Source organism: Macrotis lagotis, chromosome 2 (genome assembly GCF_037893015.1).
Source record: "Macrotis lagotis isolate mMagLag1 chromosome 2, bilby.v1.9.chrom.fasta, whole genome shotgun sequence".
In the NCBI taxonomy this organism is placed as follows: domain Eukaryota; kingdom Metazoa; phylum Chordata; class Mammalia; order Peramelemorphia; family Peramelidae; genus Macrotis; species Macrotis lagotis.
In genome coordinates this window covers 133,415,415-133,433,855 of record NC_133659.1, presented here as the reverse complement: position 1 = coordinate 133,433,855, position 18,441 = coordinate 133,415,415, and the positions used below count along the sequence as shown (strand labels likewise).

General features: G+C 37.0%; 1 protein-coding gene across 1 annotated transcript; it reads right to left on the bottom strand.

Annotated features, from left to right (window-relative positions):
* Positions 1-2,077: 2,077 nt before the first annotated feature.
* On the bottom strand, positions 2,078-18,175 carry TFB2M (transcription factor B2, mitochondrial). Its single transcript, XM_074222845.1, has 8 exons — positions 17,767-18,175; positions 14,334-14,422; positions 11,545-11,692; positions 10,260-10,408; positions 8,354-8,440; positions 7,031-7,090; positions 5,363-5,514; positions 2,078-2,731 (listed from the first exon to the last, which is right to left on the bottom strand). The coding sequence occupies exons 1-8, from the start codon at positions 18,035-18,037 to the stop codon at positions 2,545-2,547; spliced, it is 1,143 nt and encodes a 380-aa protein (XP_074078946.1). The 5' UTR covers positions 18,038-18,175; the 3' UTR covers positions 2,078-2,544.
* Positions 18,176-18,441: the final 266 nt, after the last annotated feature.

The window sequence follows — 18,441 nt, the reverse complement described above, 5'->3', positions numbered from 1 at the left end:
ATAATGTGTAGCTTCCTTCTATTTTCACTCTGCCCTTTGGTTTTCAAGAAATATGGACAGTTTTCATTTGTGATTTGTAGAAACAATTCTTTTTATTTTAACTTTCAAGTAAATAATGATTCTTATATTTTTTCTTGACTTTTTTTTGGGGGTCAATTATTTTTGATAGTATCTTACATTTTCTTGTTATGGACTGTTGTATGTGGGAATGCTATAAACTATCTTCACCTGCTGCCCTTGAGCACCAGAGTCTTATCTTACTAAGTGCCATGGGACTGGCAGTGGGTTAGAGACTGGAAAGGTATTTAAGCACTGGTGTTTTGATAAACAGAACACTTGGAGATCTTGATGGAGTACTTGCTTCCCTTGTCGTCTTCCACCCCTCCAACAGGAAAGATTGAAGGAGTCCAGAAGTGGGACTCAACATTCTTCTACTGTTTAAGTCATTTGCCTTTATTTTTAAATATTTGTCTTATGTAATCACTAGCTTCTGCTTAATCCATTCTAGTTCTTAGGGATTCTCTTCATTAAGATTTTGCCCCATATACTAAAACTGTTTAGACAGAATATAGTGTGCCTCTCATAGCAGAAAACTGATGGACTAGAGATGTAGAATGAGATACATTTTCATAGTCAATGTATACGTTTATATTGCTGTTTTATTGGTCAAACTTAAAACAGAAAGGAGGAAACCACTATACCATACATAAGGTCCACTGTAGTTCAAGCATTGACTCAGAAACCCATATATCAACATTATTTTTGTTCTATTTTGTTTTCCTTTATTGTTAAATATATTCCAATTACATTTTAATCTGGTTCAGCCAGTAGTGCTGCAAGACTTTGAAACTTCTGATTTGATAAAAAGAAATAATTTTATATCATGGGATGGAGCTGTATTACCATTGACAAATAATTTGCCTTCTCTAAACTTTAGTTTGCTCTTCTATGAATTCATAGGGGTGGGACTTGATGATCTCTAGTTTTTTATAGCTCTAAGGGCTCAGAGACAGGAAGTAGCTTATTTTCAAAACCAGTTCACTTTTAAGTGTTAGAATCAAGGCAAAAAACAGGTCTTTTGATTTGAAATCTAAAGCTTTTTCATCTGTTTTACTTTTAATATGCCAAACAAGAAGCTAAAGACATGCAAATATAGTGATTTATCAATATAAATATTCTATTATCTATCCTCATGAAAATAACTTAATTAAAATAAGCAGTAGGAGGCAATTAGGTGGAACAGTGGATACAGCACCAGGAGGACCTCAGTTCAAATGTGACCTCAGACATTTAATATTGCCTAGCTTTGTGACCTTGGGCAAGTCACTTAACCCCAGTGCCTTAAATGACAAGCTATAGACCAGATTCTTGACCTTGTGACATTAGGATTATAAACACTTTATCTTTCCAAAGGTCACAAATTTTATGAATTGCCCATTCATCTCATTTTCAGGATGAAGTAATGACATAGGGAGGTGATGCCATAACAAGCACATTAACTGGATTTGAGTGTGTATGTGTGTGGGGGAAGAGAGCACTGTGCTAAGTCATCAACCTCACTTTCTCCTCCAGTCATATGGATCCAGTGGCAAGACATGAATCAGGACAACGGCGCCCTAGAGTCTGGAGGACTTGAGTTCAAATTCACCTTCGTACACTTGACACTTGAGGCAGCTAGGTGGAGCAATGGATAAAGCACTAGCCTTAGACAGGAGTTCCAATCTGGTCTTAGAAACTTGATTCAAATTAGCTGTTTAACTTTGGGCAAGTCACTTAACATTTACTGCCCGACATCCAGGGCCATCTTTAGTCATCCTGTGTTTTATATCTGGCCACTGGACCTAGATGGCTTGGGGGGAGAAAGTAAAGCTGGTGTCTTAGCACATCAACCCCTCATTCAAATCCAAATCATGTTCTTGTCATGGCATCACCTCCCTGATGTCACAGTCTTTTCAAAAATGAAGGACAAACATTAGAATGAAGCAATTGAATTTTAAAAGACATCACAAAAAAAGACTGATATAACACTTTATAATATATACTTTTTTATTAAAATATATACAACACAATCCTATTTTAACAAATTTATATATTATGTGTTGCTAAAGTATTTAGATAAGAAAATTCAGGCTTTGTAAGAATAACACAAAACCCATGAGAAAAAAAAATCTGATTAAAAACCTTAAATATTTTAAAATTTTATTTAAGAGTTCTTGCAACCTTGTTCTTCACAAACTTGAAAAATTAAAACTTGCCATTAGTTAAATTTACAAAATGAATTTCCACTTAATTGTTAACTCAATTTACCAAGTAGTTATGTAGTATTGAACAATTTTTTTTGGGGGGGGAAGACCCAAATCCCGAAACTCTTTAGTTTTTAGTTAAACAAATCAGTAGGAAAATGAAAACTTTATTTACATATTTTACATGTTTAACAGTACCAACTGTTAAAATCAACATGAACTTTCAGCGAATTCATCCATTTATTCTGTAAGGATGCAAATTTTTCAAAGGATCTGCTCCAGTTAATAAAATCTTTTTATCTTAGGGACTTGCTGGAACTGAGCTTTGCAATAAATGATCATATAGCCATTTTTGAGTAAATGTTTCGGAACGTTCCAAAGTTTCAAAAAGGTATTTAAATTCTTCTGGGCACAAATTGCCGATAGGTTCATGTTTCTGCTTGTTTAGTTGTTGAAGCAAATCATCTATATCACATACACACCATGAGCTGCAAAATACGTAAATAAGTTTATTTCATTATTTTAACATTTTTTCAATTAACATCAAAATATACATACATAAATTAAGCTATAGATTCAAACGTCTTACTGACCTGATTCTCAAAGTCTTAAATGACTTGGAAAATAATAGGTATGAACTTCAAGAAAGAATCATATTTCTTTTGTAAACTCCTTTTGTAAAATGGCTTAAAACTGTCATTTTCAATGTGCTCATCTTCTGCTCAAAACATAGGTTTCCTTTAACATTAATATTCCAAATCCAACTGTATTTGAATTACACATTAATTGCAGAAGATTTTACTGTTAACACTAAATTATAATGTGAAGGTGACCCTGAATTCTCCAAGCTGAGAGAATAAAAAAAAACTCTGGTACTATCTACATGGTAGAAAATCTTTGAGTTCTTATAAAAGATCGTACATGTTTTCCTAGAATTAGCTTGGCTACATATGGAGGCACTCATCACTAGCTAGTTGGCCAATTAAGCAGTACATATTTTTGTAAAGGTGACAAGAAAAAATTGAAAATGGTCCTCAAAAGCTGCATAGCCCCTTTCTGCAATGACAGTGGTTGAAGGTATTAACAAAAACCAGAACTTTTAGACCACTAATAAAGCATTCACTTAATGGTTGGTATTCTAAATGTGGGATCTTTGTTCTATTGATGAATTGAATTGCTGGAAGAATTGAAGCTCACTGATACTGTCACTATCACCATAAATCAAACTTGAAAACATAAAGATGTTACAACTAAATGGAAGGAGGACTCATGGTTTCTCTTTGAGGAGGTCAATAAAGGAGCTGAAAGTATCTGGGTTTATTTTATGTAAAATGAAAGATCATTTCATAGGAAATTTTGTAATCTTCTTTTGCTGATACTCATGATGAACATGAGTAAAAGAACAACTATTTGGATTAAATGAAGGATGGTACCAATATCTATTGCACAAGATAAAGAAACAGAGAAATTATGTGACAAAATAAGATCCTCTAAACTAAGTACTAACAGTTAAAGTACATCTATTATTCTTTGATACTTGTTGATTTCATTGTCAAAGTGGTAACAAGAAGGAGGATGGAGAAAAATAAGAGTGGAAAACATGGTTCAGAATGAATAAATTGCTAGTCAGAGGATTGTAACTAATCAAAAATATACTAATACTCATGCCTCTATATCATTAGTATTTTCTTGAAGGGCAGGAAGGCTTTAGATTTGGCAAATACCAAACAATATAAAGAAAAAACGAAGCTGATTCTCTATCTTAATAGTTCAGTTAATAAGCATTTACTGAGTGCTACACACTGGTAATACAAAAAATGCCAAAAAGATAGTCCCCTCCATTCTAGGAGCTTGTACTCTTATCTTGACCATTATCCATTACATTTGACAGGAAACATATTTTGAAGTCATATTTAGATTCAGAAAATATTCTTTCCCACACATTTCAAATCTAACTTCATGGTTTTTCCCCAAATGATAAGGGAACATGTTCTCTCTATAAGAGGACTGTTTTTTGGAAATTGTTCTCAATTTCTTTCTTTTCCAATTTTCCCATAATGAACATTCTTTTAATCAACATGATTCCCTTTCATGTTTATGGTTCTGTAATACTGAATGTGTTTTATTTTCAATTTGCATCTTGATTTCATCTGAAGTCCTGAGTATCTAGTTTGTACAAGGTGCTCCATATTTTTATAACCTCTAGTTTTGGCTCACAACAAAGAATTCACCATGCAACCACAAGCATGTTTCCAGAAGCAAAGTGTCATTCTTCTACCCCAAACTGGCAAAATTATTCAGTTTTAAAATGGTGTTCAATTATAAATCATATCTTCTTTACCTATGGCATTAAATGTGATATGTTGTACTTAGACCTCTAATATGGTATAATTTAAATATGGAGTAATAAGAGAAAACTTGCATTACCTACTTCACAGGTTGGTATTAGAATCAAAATGAGACCATACAGGGTATCCTAAAAAGATATTGGAACTCGAAACAGCCCTAATAATTTTAGAACACCTGTACACAAAGTTTGCCAACTGTAAAGTGCTACACATGTGCCATATATTATTACTATTTAGCTAATTCAGCTAGTTCTATCTGTCTGTGAAAACTAAAATGGTATGGTTTACATTTATAATTTCCTTTGGAACTTTTCACGTTTCAGGTTCATATACCTTTGGCCTGGGATTTCAAGGCAGGGAGCTGAACTTAGTCTTGCTACTTGCCTGCTTCTCTGAACAGGATGGAAAATAAATTTGGGTTCCAACAATCTCACACCTTCAGTTTAATGTAGGCAGATAGTCAATAATGAACTAAGAGAAGAGAAGCCAACTAGGTGGCAGGATATACAAGAGGTGATGCTCACTTTCTCCACTTCAGTGAGAGGATCATTGATGTAAAACTTAAAAGTGACCTTAGAAGTCAATGAATATTAATTTTTTAAATAAAGAGGATTTACTATTTCAGAGAATTGAAAAGAATGAAAGAAATATGTGAATGGAGTGAGACAATAAGGATACGCTGTTCTCCTAAGTTAATCAAATATTCAAAACTAGAAATGCAATATAATGATGAATCAATTCTCAAATGAACTCACCCTTTTAAATACTTACGTAAATATATCAATTAATTTCAATTTCCTCTTGTTAAGACACTGTTTAACCAGGCATATGAAATTGTATGAGTTTATAGGTGTCAAATGATCTGTAAATAAATTTCTTCGAGGAGTTAATCGAATAAAACACAGGTGCTTGTTTTCAAATTCCTGAAGGAGAGAATAAAGAAGGAAAAAGAAAGTCAGAAGATAACCTTATACAAAAATTATTGTGAGGACAAGAACCTGACCCTGTTTCAATTCATCTGACACTCTGGGTCAGAGATGGGGGAAGGACAGTAACAGCCTGCAACTAACTGCTTGGGTGAACCCGGGCTAATCACTTCATATCTCTGAACCTCAGTTTCCTTATCTGTAAAATGAGAAGTCTACACTAGATGGCCTGTGAGGTCCCTCCAGGAATAACTATGGTACATTTCCTAAAATGTACTAATGTCATTTAAAAAAAAATAGCAATACCTTAGATGCTGAAGAATCTAAAACTCAGTATTTTTTTGACTACTTTTGCAGGTTTTAAGTCACCCAGATATAATCTTTATGTCATATTTAACACTACAAATCTGGAAACTAGCTAAAATAAAAACTATTGAAAAGCATAATCTTATTCCACTGGCATCACAGAACATATGAATCTTGCACTGAATCATAGAAAAATCTAATACTTGTCAGTCTCAAAGAATTTAGAATTACCGGTTAAATTACTAAACCAGTTAAAGTATGGGTGACTTTTTTAGAATGTTCCAGGCCTTATTCTCTTGTAAGACACTTCTCTGGTAGAAAGATTAGTTATCTTAATTGCTGGGAAGAGAGGCGTGGAGCTAGACTTTTCACAGGCCTCTACAATGGGGATTATTTCATAATTATTTTTTTGGTACATTTCAGTAACCAAAATCTCTTAGATAAAGACCAAGATCATCCACCTAATGCTGAATTCTGTTCTTTAATATGCAGTATATTAACATGATTGGCATACATGCATTAAATTAGAATTTTCATATATTTTACTGATGCTTAATGTATTTCTCATATACCTCTACGAACCCTGCCTAGTGACAATGAAAAATAATTAACAAAAAACACATATCATAATACCTACATCTGATACGTATAATAATTCTTTTCAAATATTCAAGAGTTCAATTCCCTCTATGGAATCTTTTCATTTATATTGAAGTAGTCATTGTGAAGATCCTTAATTCTCTCTGGGGAACTGAGGATTATAGGTATTCTATTATTTCACTCTGGATAATTTCACAGAAATGTAAACATTTTTCATATTCAAATTTTAAAATATAATACTTTTCACAATTTCTTTGGGTTTGACTGTTTCAAATATAAAAGTTTTCAGTTCCAACATATTTTAAGCATTCCTAATAAAATACAAAAAAAAGCAATACAATTTTTGTCTTTTTTTTTATTTTTGTAAGGCTTTTTGTAAGGGTTAAGTAAATTACTATCTTTTAAAAAAAAAAGCAGATAAAAGAAAATTTTCCCCTCCAAAAAAAGTAAAATTTATTCCCTTTTTCAAGTAAAATGTTTTTTCCATATGGCTGTCATTTCTTAATGATTTTTCCAGTCCTCTTCCCAACAAACATTCCCCTGTAATAAAGTGGTTAAACAAGATAAGTTAACACACTGATTATGTCTGTAAAGCACTGCTTCTTACCTTGTTCTTAAGTGATCTCAGTGACCCATTTTTCAGTGTTACAAATGATGATAAAGGCTCCTTGGGAAAACAAAGAAGTGTTTTAATGCCACTTTCATCAAAACTAGTTATTGCCGCCTTATCTATCTTACCTAAACTGGCTATTAACACTGGGCATATTTTTAAAATAAGATTTAATGCAATGCAAATTTTGGTTGACTTCATTCATTCCTCTGTAGTTCCTCTATCAGTCACAGAAATGTATTTATTCACTCCACTATTGGATTTCTAACCCTGGGAGTTTCCTCCACCTTGTGCTTTTGATTTGTTCCTAGACAAGGAGGATACCCAGAAGCCATTCATGTCTTCATTCCTGACCCCTAGACCTGATGAAGTACCTCCTGTTTTGCTTTCCCATTCCTTTCAGAAAGCTTCCTTTTAAATGATGTTGTCCCCAGGTAGAACGTGAAAAAAATCTCTGTATATGTATTCCTAGTGCCTTAGGCCTAGTATCTGGCCCATTTAATTATAGTTAAATTTTTATGAATAATGATCTTTTTCAAGAAAAGATCATTTTTAAAAATGAAAAGCAAACAAATCCAACTTCCCCATAGATAGTTTTTTTTCCTTTTATAAGTTCAACCTCTCCAATTGGACCAAGACAGAGAGACAAAAATGGAACAAAGAGAAGAGTGCTCAGGAGAGAGCTTTGGAGACAACTGTTGTTAAAGGGCTTTCCAAGGATAAAAATCTAGCAAAAGAGACCACTGAAGAGCTGCTGGAAATGAATAAGGTAAACAAAGAAAGAGCAGTCATTTAACACATGGAGAGAAGTGATACTTGGGAGCACGGTCAAGAGGAATAAATCCCATAGGAAAGTCCATCATTAAGCATTGCCTGAGCCCAACCACATACCAAGCACTGTGCTAGTGCTGGGAATACAGCTTGGCAGAAAGGTCCTGCTTTCAAGGAGCTCTCAGGCTCCTGGCCTAGACAATTTGAGAGGACCTTGGAAGGGAGGCACTGGCTTTAAGGTGGATCAGGAAAGGCTTCTTGTAAAAGGTGGGAGGTCAGGGAAGAAGGCAATTCTACTCATGGTGCAGGATCTCGTTTAAGGAATAGCCAAGAATAAGGCCAGAGGACAGGATACCACATCTGGCAAATACAAATCTCTGCTGTTGGGAGAGCACAGTGTCAGCTGATGAGGCCAGAAGCCAGATTGCAAAGGCCTGAGAAGGGAGAGGAAAGGCACAAATAACTTCATCTATGAGTTCTGATATAAGGAAAATGTGAGACACAGGATGGGCCCAGAGATATTTAACAAGAAAAATCAATTTTACTTACCACATGCAAAAGCTTTATCTCACAAGCTGTTTGCCAGAGAACACTCATGGGTTGATAATTCTTTTCACCTGGTTTTGTAATGATTTTCTGATCAAGGAGTAAATTTATAGGTTACACATGATTAACATCCTTCACAGTCATTTACATTCAAGTCAGACACTACTTCTAGTATCTGAAAAGAAAAACTATGAATTTAAATTAACTAAAAATTAAGAACTGAAGTAAAAATGTTAATCTCTATTATTTTCTGAATTGTGTCTGATTTAATTGCTGAAAATTAACATTAAACTTTAATCTTTAAGGAAAATCGAAAGGGGCAGCTAGGTGGCACAGTGAATAGAGCACCAGCCTTGGAGTCAGGAGTACCTGGGTTCAAATCCAACCTCAGACACTTAATAATTACGTAGCCATGTGGCCTTGGGAAAGCCACTTAACCCCATTGCCTTGAAAAATCTTTTTTAAAAAAAAAGGAAAATCAAAATCCTTTAAACTATTTAAAAATCACTTTCACTATAGCATGCTGTGAGAAAAATCTAATAAAAATAAAATGATGATTGTTATGAAATCAATACATAATCAAGCATTTATAAAGTGGCTCCTGTGTGCCAAGTCCAGAGAAGCGAGGTTAATGGCCCACAAGCAAATGGAGCACTGCTGATCTAAAAAAAACCAAAAAAAAAACCCAGTCTTTAAGTCACTCTTGCAATAATTATTATACCCTGAATGTCTGAATACTTGAACAAATTTTGCTTTAGAGTTTCTATTATATTAGAGCACAAACATGTATCCCTATTCCGGTGTGCGGAAAACAATGTTAATCTATGCATTAGAAGGACATTCTCAGGACTAAGATTAACTATCTAAATGCACTTTCAAGTCTTAAAAGTTCTTACCATAAAGAAAAGTTATTTTCTTACAGGAGACTTACTTTCCTTCATATTGTTCAGATAAAGAATGAAATCTATAATTTGACATGGAGAAAGTTAAGATAACCAGCCCTAATATGATTTCTCATTGCTCTTCAGGCTGCTCTCCCAGACTTCCTCTACTTTGAACCAATTTTTACCCTGAAGCTTCACTCTAGTCCTAAAAATTTAAACCTTAGGTACCTTTTTCCCCTGCACCCTTTATCTCTGATTGGATATGCTGTCAGACTCTCCATTTAAGGAGAATGCCCAGTCCTGTTAAATCTCATTCCTCTTTAAGATGCATTCTGGACTTTCTCTACTGTGCTCCTGCCCTGAATGAAGCACCCTTGTCTCCATTCCACTCCTGTACTTCCTTTTGTGTGTAGCTGTCTCCCATTAAAATGTAAGCTCTTGAGGGCATGATCTGTCTTTTTATATGGTCACTGTACCTAGCATAGTGGCTGACACATAGTAAACACTTAATAAATGCTTCTTGAGTCACTGATTGATTTATGTCTTTAAGGCACACAAATGTGAACAGGCCTGAAATATAATTATAAATATTAATAAAATTAACAACACATCTATATAGTGTTTAAGGTTTGAAAAGTGGGGGTTTTTTTTTTAGGTTTTTTTGCAAGGCAATAGGATTAAGTGGTTTGCCCAAGGCCACACAGCTAGGTAATTATTAAGTGTCTGAGGCTGGATTTGAACTCAGGCACTCCTGACTCCAGGGCCGGTGCTCTATCCACTGTGCCACCTAGCCACCTCTAAAGTGTTTTAAATATATTATTTCATTTGTTCTTCACAAATCTTTTAAGATAAATACTACTGCTATTCCCACTTTTCAGAAGAGGAAACTAAGGCTCAAAAAGATTAAATGACTTTAATTAATAAGTGTCTGAATGAGTTTCAAACCAAGGTCTTCCTGACACTAAGAGACTCACTAGAAAACTGTTAACAATATATTTTGCAGGGTTTTTTTTTAAGTAACATACCTTGTATTCTTTTTCACTAATAAACAAATTCAATTCTATCCGTCCATAGTTATATATGGAATTACAAGAATAAAGGTCATATAAAAGTCTCCAAAGAACATTTCTTTCATTTTCATTTGGTAAGAATCCAACTATCTTTACAGGAACATCTGTTATGAAAACATTCAAGAATATGTAAGAAAAAAATTCTGCACATTTTTTGTCATAGAATTTTAAAAGATTAACAAATTAACAAACAAATCAGCCTACAGAAGATTTTACATACTTGGCTTTCAGAAACAAAATCCTAACTTCTCAAAGTTTCTCTTTAATGTAGAAAGATGGCATTCAGGTTAATAGATTGATGTATGAAGTATTTTGAATATGCCTCTCTCTTCTGTTCTTAATTTCCTCTATGTAGTTCAGGGTTTCATCACCATAGTCGAGACCACTGTCCTTATCTTCTTAACTAGTCTTCCTGCTTCCACTCTCATTTATTCACCCTGCCAAATCATTTACTCTATTGTCATATGAATCTTACGAGCATGATATACCCACTTAAAAGTCTTCAATGATTCCATTTTCTAAGAAATAAAATTTATAGCATTTTTGCTATTTAGTTACTTTTCAGTCGGGTCTGACTCTTTGTGACCACTTTTTGGATTTTCTTTGCAAAAATACTGGAGAAAACTGAGGCAAACAGGGGTAAGGGACTTGCCCAGGGTCACATAAGTGACCTTAAATATCTGAGACCACATTTGAACTCAGGTCTTCCTGATTCCAGGTCCAGTGCTCTATCCACAATGCCACCTAATGGCAATGTTTAAGTGATAAGTGAATATCACTTACCTATTAATCAAAGACCTTCCATGTCCTTAGCCAAGCTTTTTTTCCAGATAAATCATGCTATTCTCTTCCAAATATGATATATTCTAGTCAAACTTTATGTATTGTCCCCTTTTATATGCCTCATATTCATGTTCTTGCTCACTCTGTCTGGAATGCCACCTCCCTGTCAGTCACCTGTTCCCATCCAATGGCACCTCTTTCTTTCAACAGTAAATCCTCCCCCTTCAATGTCAGACAGAATACTCTTTCTACAGTAACAGAGAAATTCTTGTTGAAGCTGAATATTCAGATATTCTACATTAAAACAAAAAAAAAATCTGTTGTCTATTTCATTCACATATATTAGCATGCTAGGGCCACAGACCTAACATATTTGAAACCTTGACAGTGGAGACAACTGACCGATAATATAAGCAAAACTTTTATTAAGTTTATTTTAACAAAAGATAAAATTTACCTGCAGTCCATGGGACTTCTCTTATTTCCAATTTCTTAAAAACTTTTTCAGTAAACATAGCAGATGGTGTTGATGTATTATTGGGATCTCGATAGAAGAAGTCACAGTAGATTACTTCTAGTTGTCCACGAGGATGGTTTTTTAGGGTCTAGAATAAGAAATCAAAATTTTTAACTTTATAACCCTGAATAATATTCTACCTCAGAATTATTAATCAAGTTTTACCAAGGATTCATAACATTATGAATAGAGGCCATCTTGGACCATGGGGTTTTCAGTCCTGGCACTGACACATACAACTGTGCGACCACAGACACAGTCTCAAGCGACTCTATAAGCCTCTAATTCATAAGATGCTGATGATCTCTATCAATGAAGAGAATTTCCACAATGGAAATTCAACACACCAATCAAACACAGCTCTGGACCAGAACATGGAGATTTATGAGTTCTACTTAAATCAGGATAATGGAAAGACACAGTGAACACAAAGTGTTGTTCCCAGGGTCACAAATGTAGTAGGTTGAGCTTCCTGACTTGACTAAGTCCAAGATTCCAAAGCTCCCTTTCAGCTGTACTACTTCTGACTTTTCAAAAGACTTTAGCTGAACCTTACCTAGGAACATCCAATCCACTATTCCCTTTAAGTTTCTCCCTCTGAAATATCTCTCTGCTAGAGAAGCTCCCTGCTCCCTTTACCATTGTTGAGCTCCTCCAAGGGCCTCCATTTTGGGGAGAGACCTAAGGTAGCCAACCTTTATTCTCCTCTCAGCTGTACTTCTAGAGAAGGCCTATGCTTGGGTCCCTTCACAGACCTCTCTCAGTCTACCTTCAGCTTCCTTTTATATGTTGTCTTCTTTTTTGCTTATAGTAGCAAACTCAGTACTAAATACAGTGTCTATCACAAGGCAAGTGTTTAATAATTTTTTTTGCCTGATGCCTTGTATTATACTTTCTCTTAGCTGATACCAAGACTGTAAAATAGTAAAAGTTATTGCCTTAAATAAACTGAATCAAAGTTCTAGTTCCATTGATACAGTTATAATTACTTAGCAGACTTGCACCCCTGGTTACTGTACCTCTGAGCTCCAGGCCCACATCACTAACTTACTTTAGGACTATCCAAAATATAATTCATCAACTTTTTCCTTAATCCAGTACCCTTTCCCTCCTCCCCAACTACTGGTGATGGTACCACCCATTTCTCAGGAAAATTTAATCATTTTAAAGGCAGTTGGTGGTATGGTGAATAACTGGGCCTTAAGTCAGAAAGATGTGAGTTCAAATCTAATCTCAGACACTTATTAATTTTGTGACCCTGGGAAAGTCAATAACTCTATTTATCTCAGTTTCCTCAACTGTACAATGGGGATAATTATAACATCTACCTCACAGGGTTGTTGTGAGGATCAAATCAGATAACATTTGTTTGTTTGACTTAAAATATTTATGCTTTGTAATTTTATTTTTTCCAATTACACACAAAGATAGTTTTCAACATTCATCTTTCTATAAGTTTTTGAGTTTAACATTTTTCTACCATGTTCCTTCCTTTCCCTCCCCCTTCCCATGGCAGCGAATAATCTGATAAAGATTTTATTTATATATATATGTGTGTGTGTGTGTGTGTGTGTGTGTACGCACACATGCACACATACATATATAAAAAAATTGCCTATTACATGCTAGGCACTGTACTTCTTATAAATGTTATTTCATTGATTAACTATGATAAACTTAGTTTCTCTCAGCAGTTCAGTGATCAAGGGCCATTCTAAAAACTTGTGATGGAGAATGTCATCTTCATCCAGAGAAAAACCATGGAGTCTGAATGTCTGTTCATTTTTAAAATTTGTTTGTTTTTTCTTTCTTTCTCATGGTTTTTTCTTTTCATTCATATTTTCCTTTCATAACGTGATTTTATACACACACACACACACACACTCTAATTTCCTCCTTTTCCCCCTTCCCAGGGACACAAAGTTAGTAAAAGTCTGAGGCTAGAAACAAATACCAGGCACTGTGCTAAAAAAAAAGGAAAATACATATTTCCTAAAGACATGTTGTTTCATTTTTTAATCTGTATAGGGAGAACAATCTTTTATATTGAATAACAGAGAAATGGAAAACACAAGCATCTATACACAGATACTATGGGTATGTGTCTATACACACACAAACACATATATACATATACACATACACACACACGTGTGTGTGTGTGTGTGTGTGTGTGTATGTAGAGAGAGCTATCAGAAGATAACCAAAGAGGGCAGGCACTACTAGAGGGGGTGACTAAAAAAGCCATTTTGTAGAAGGTCTGAGCTTAGCCTAGAAGAAAGCGAAAGACGCCGGGATGTATTGGTAAAGAGGGAGAGCACTGCAGGTAGACTTGGGTATAGCCAAGAAGTCAAGAGTTGTAATATCATATCATGTAAGACGAAGAACAAAAACACCAATGCTGCTGGATTACAAAGTAGGTGAAGCCAAGCAAACTGTAAAGTTTTTAAGCTATTACTTTTTTAAAAACTTTAGTGTAAATTGTATCTCTTATTCCTTGTTCATTGTTCTTTTTAATGATTAAGGTAATAATATTCTTAAGTTAAGGGGGGGAAGAAAAGAGTACAAATCTGCATTAATGTCCATTGCAATAGGCTTTCTTAGAGAGGGAAAGGGAACCGAACTTTGAGAAGTAAAATGAACCACAAGTACTTAGTTACAGTTTCCTAAACAAAGGAAAGTTAACCTTTTTTGTACACATAAATTTTTAGAATCTAAAAATTATGTACCGTTAAATATGGAAGAAAATTCAGGTCACTTTCAAGTGCAACCACTTGTAAACCAGCATTGAGTAATGCACAGGTAATTATTCCAGGTCCTACAGTGTGAAAAGAAAAGTTTGTTAATTGGGATAATAACAGCATAATTTTCAATTTAGGAGGTGTTGTTTTTTTCAGTTTCAATCAATCAGTTAACATGCATTTATTATATGTCTGATATACGCCTAGCAGTGGAATTATGAATAGAAAAGTGAGATAGAACTTGCCCTCAGACATTTAATATACGAATACTAAAATTTTCAAAATCAAAGCCTTTAATGTTACTTACAAAATAAATCTTGTGGTCATTTAAAATATATTTTTTGATGAATCAAAACTTTTTTGTTTTTATTTGCTGAAGGTGCTAACTCTTTAAAACTGACTTTGGTATTCCTAAAATGATAATATCAGGTAAAACCTTCTGATGGAACATGCCATGTTAACCCCAGCTGCAGGAAATCTCAGACTCTGACTCTCACTAGCTGTGTGAGCCTTGGCAAGTCACTTATCCATTCAATGAGTTTCTTCAGGAAGATGGGGATAATCTGTTTCCATGGTAATGATCTCTCTGCATCTATATATCCAGCCTTAATATCTCTTCTGCCACAAAACAGTTAACAATGCCTGCTCTAAAGAATGGCAGAGAAGGTGCCAACTCGCTACTAGTACAGACAAGTACTCTCATATGAGCCTTCACTATATATACTAATGAAACCTCCACACCCCTATCCCTTAAGTAGTTCTTACACCTTGTCTCCTTTGAGCCTTACAACCTAATGAGGATAGTACTCTGGTATTATTATTATTAATCTCATTTTAAAGATGAAGAAACTGAGGCTTGGAAGTTACTTGCCCATGGTTCAATAATTAGTGATTATCTGAGGCCATTCTGCCTGACAAACGAAAGAATCTTCCTTAATCCAAAAAGATCAGTCTAACAATCTGCCCTCACCATCATACCCATTCTCTCTCTCTAATCTTCAATTTCTCCTAATTTATAGCTCCTGAATGCTGCCTACAAACTCATCCAAATCTCTGAATTCATTAAAAAAAAAACCCAACCCATAAATAAATTTGATTTTACTGATTCAATCTCCTTGAAAGATTCTCTACTTCCCCAATTCAAGTCTCTACTTCCTTGCTTCTTTCTCTAACTAGCTATTGGCTTAATTCAATGAAAATACTCTTTTCAGTTACCAATGAATGACAGTAATTCCCAAATCTAGTGGTCTGTTATCATTCATCTTTCTTGACCTCTACAGTAGCATATGACAATGATAACTATTTTCTACTCCTGAATACTCTCTTCCCTAGGTTTTAAGACTATTATCTAGAGGCTTTTCCTGGATCTGTCCTCCATACCACACCCACTAACTATGGATATGCCCTATGGCTCTGCTCTGGACCCTCTTCTGTTTTCTCAACATAATCTCTTAATTGGGGAATCTCCTAATGTCCCAAGGGTTCAATTATCCTCTCTTATCAAGACTATTCTCATAATTATTTATCCAAACTCTAGTCTCTTTTCTGAATTATATCCCAGCATCACTTGACTGACTGGACATTTGAAATTAGTAATCATATGAATATCTCAAATTCAAAAATTAACTTTCTCCAGACAGTTCACCCTTCTAAAATTTCCTATTGGTGTCAAAGTCACCACTATCCATACCATCCTTCTATTCAGATACCCAAATCCCCAAGCTCAATATCATAGCAAACTCTTCCTCCTTGATCACTCCATTTATCCAAATCAGTTGCCATATCCTGTAATAATTTCTTCTTCAGCAATATCTCTCAAATGCATCTTTTTGTCTCCACTCAAACTGTTATCACTCTCATTCAGGCTCTCAAAAAAAGCTCTCTTCTGGAGCATCCTAAGTGGTCTTCCAGCCTCAAGTCAATTTCCATGCCAAAAATCTCCACTCAGCTGCAAAAGTGATTTTCCTAAAGTGTAGGTCTGGCAATGACACTGCCTAGCCCCGCTTCCCCACCACTCCAAGGTCTTTATAATCTCTGGGAGCAAATGTAACTTATCTTGTGGAGCTTTTTACAATCTGGCCTCTACCTTATTAGTCTATTAACTCAACACCCTTCACAAACTGAAGTTTTAGTCTAGTCCATACTGGTTTCCTAGATGTTCTTCAGATAATACTATTTCTTTTTACTGTGCCTTTGCATTGGCTGTTACTCATGCCTGGAACACCTTCCGTCCTTACTCTTAGCACTCCTGTCTTCATTTAAGATTCAGCTTAAGTGCCATTTCCTCCTGGGGACAATTCCACTTTTTTTTTTAGTTTCTGCAAGGCAATGGGGTTAAGTGGTTTTCCCAAGGCCACACAGCTAGGTAATTATTAAGCGTCTGAGGCTGGATTTGAACTCAGGTACTCCTGATTCCAGGGCTGGTGCTCTGTCCACTGTGCCATCAAGCCACTGGAACAATTCCACTCTTAAAGCTTCCTTCCATCTACTCCGAATTTGCCTTGAGTGTGCGTATGTGTGTGTGTACACACACACACACACACACACATATATGTTATCTCCTATATGACTGTAAGGTCCCTGAGAACAAGAACTATTTTTACTTTTTCTTTGTCTTCAATGCTTAATAGAGCATCTGGTAATCACTTAAAAGTGCTTGCTCATTGACTGCACCACATCTATATATCAAGGATAAGATTGGAAATAAAGGATTTTATCTTGTCTTCAGAAAGCACAGCAATGGAAAAAGCAGTATATTTAAGAGTCAAAGAAACTGAGTTTGACTCGTGCTAGGTCCCCTTACCACCTGTGTTATCTTGGGTATACCACTTAACATCTCTCTCTCTCTCTCTCTCTGTCTTTTATCTTGCAAGGCAATGGGATTAAGTGACTTGTCCCAGGTCACACAACTAGATGAATTCAGGTTTTCCTGACTCCAAGGTTGTTTTATCCACTTCATCACCCAGCTTCCCCATTTAACATCTCTCAGCCTCAGTTTTCTCAACAGAAAAATAAAGGGGTTCCTTCCAACTCTAAATCTAAGATCCCATGATTTGTCTGTACTGCCCCCTTAAAATCCACTGAGAAAATGAATCTCATACATTCAGATTTTGGATTAAAAAAAGTTGAAGTCGATCAAAGGTAACAAAAGGACAATCTTAATGCTGCAAATCACTAGCATTCCAAGTTTTGTGCAGCAAGCATCGTGTGAGCTGCTGGGGGCGGGGGGTGGCAGAGGGATCGGGCTCCATCTCTCCTGCCCTGCCTAAGGTAAAGGAGGGAGACGCGGCGTCTGGAGCGCCCCGGCACGTCACCTGAATTCCTGCTCCCTTAGCGTTCTCTCCAGACACCTGGCGGCGCGGTTAGCCCGCGGCGGATGCCCGCGGCGGATGCCCGCGTTCTCCCCCGCATCCCCACTCACCAGGGTTGCACTCTAAGAGCCGCGGGCCAGCTCCGGGAGGCCCCGCCTGCAGCAGCTCCACCACCGTGTTCGCCACCTGGGCGCTGCCCGGGAAAAGCCTCCGCCACCTCTTGCTCCGAGGCGGCTTGGCGTCTCCCGGGGCGGACAGGGGTTCCAGGCACGACTGGGACAGGCGCCGAAGAGGCGCCATCTCCCAGCCTCGGCGAAGGCAGGCCGCGGCCGCCACACAGGTCGGCAGCCGCGCGGGGAGCCCGGCCGCTGAGCCCCACATCTTGGCCTCCTCGCTGCCGGCCGGGGCCGGGGCCGGAGGCCGAGCCTGGCCGGGGCCGGGGCCGGGGCCGGGGCTGGAGGCCGAGCCTGGCCCAGGCTGACAGCCAGCAGGCGCCTGGCGCGCGCCGCACGGGGCGACCTTTCGGAGCAGGCGTGGGGCGGAAGTAAACACAGCCGCCAGCGCGTGCCCACGAGGCCCGCCCACCCACTTCCGCTTCCTCCCGCTCGGGATTCGCCCGAGGGACTGGCGCTAGGGCGGGGGCCTCGACGCTCTCTGGACGCCAGCCCCGGCTCCTGTCTCTATGGTTGTGGCTCCTCCGAGGGCCCGTCTAGCCGCTCGCGCTCGATGCTCCGTGGCCTCCGGCTCCTCGGCTCCTAGCCGCCCCGGAGCCAGTCTGGAAGGAG

Excerpts from the sequence above, each read along its gene's own strand:
- TFB2M (XM_074222845.1), bottom strand. The coding sequence starts at position 18,037 with ATGTGGGGCTCAGCGGCCGGGCTCCCCGCGCGGCTGCCGACCTGTGTG. Across the intron at positions 11,693-14,333 it reads ATTTTCTTCCATATTTAACG|ACCCTAAAAAACCATCCTCG; the intron begins GTACATAATTTT and ends TTCTTATTCTAG. Across the intron at positions 2,732-5,362 it reads AAATTAATTGATATATTTAC|CTCATGGTGTGTATGTGATA; the intron begins GTAAGTATTTAA and ends CGTATTTTGCAG.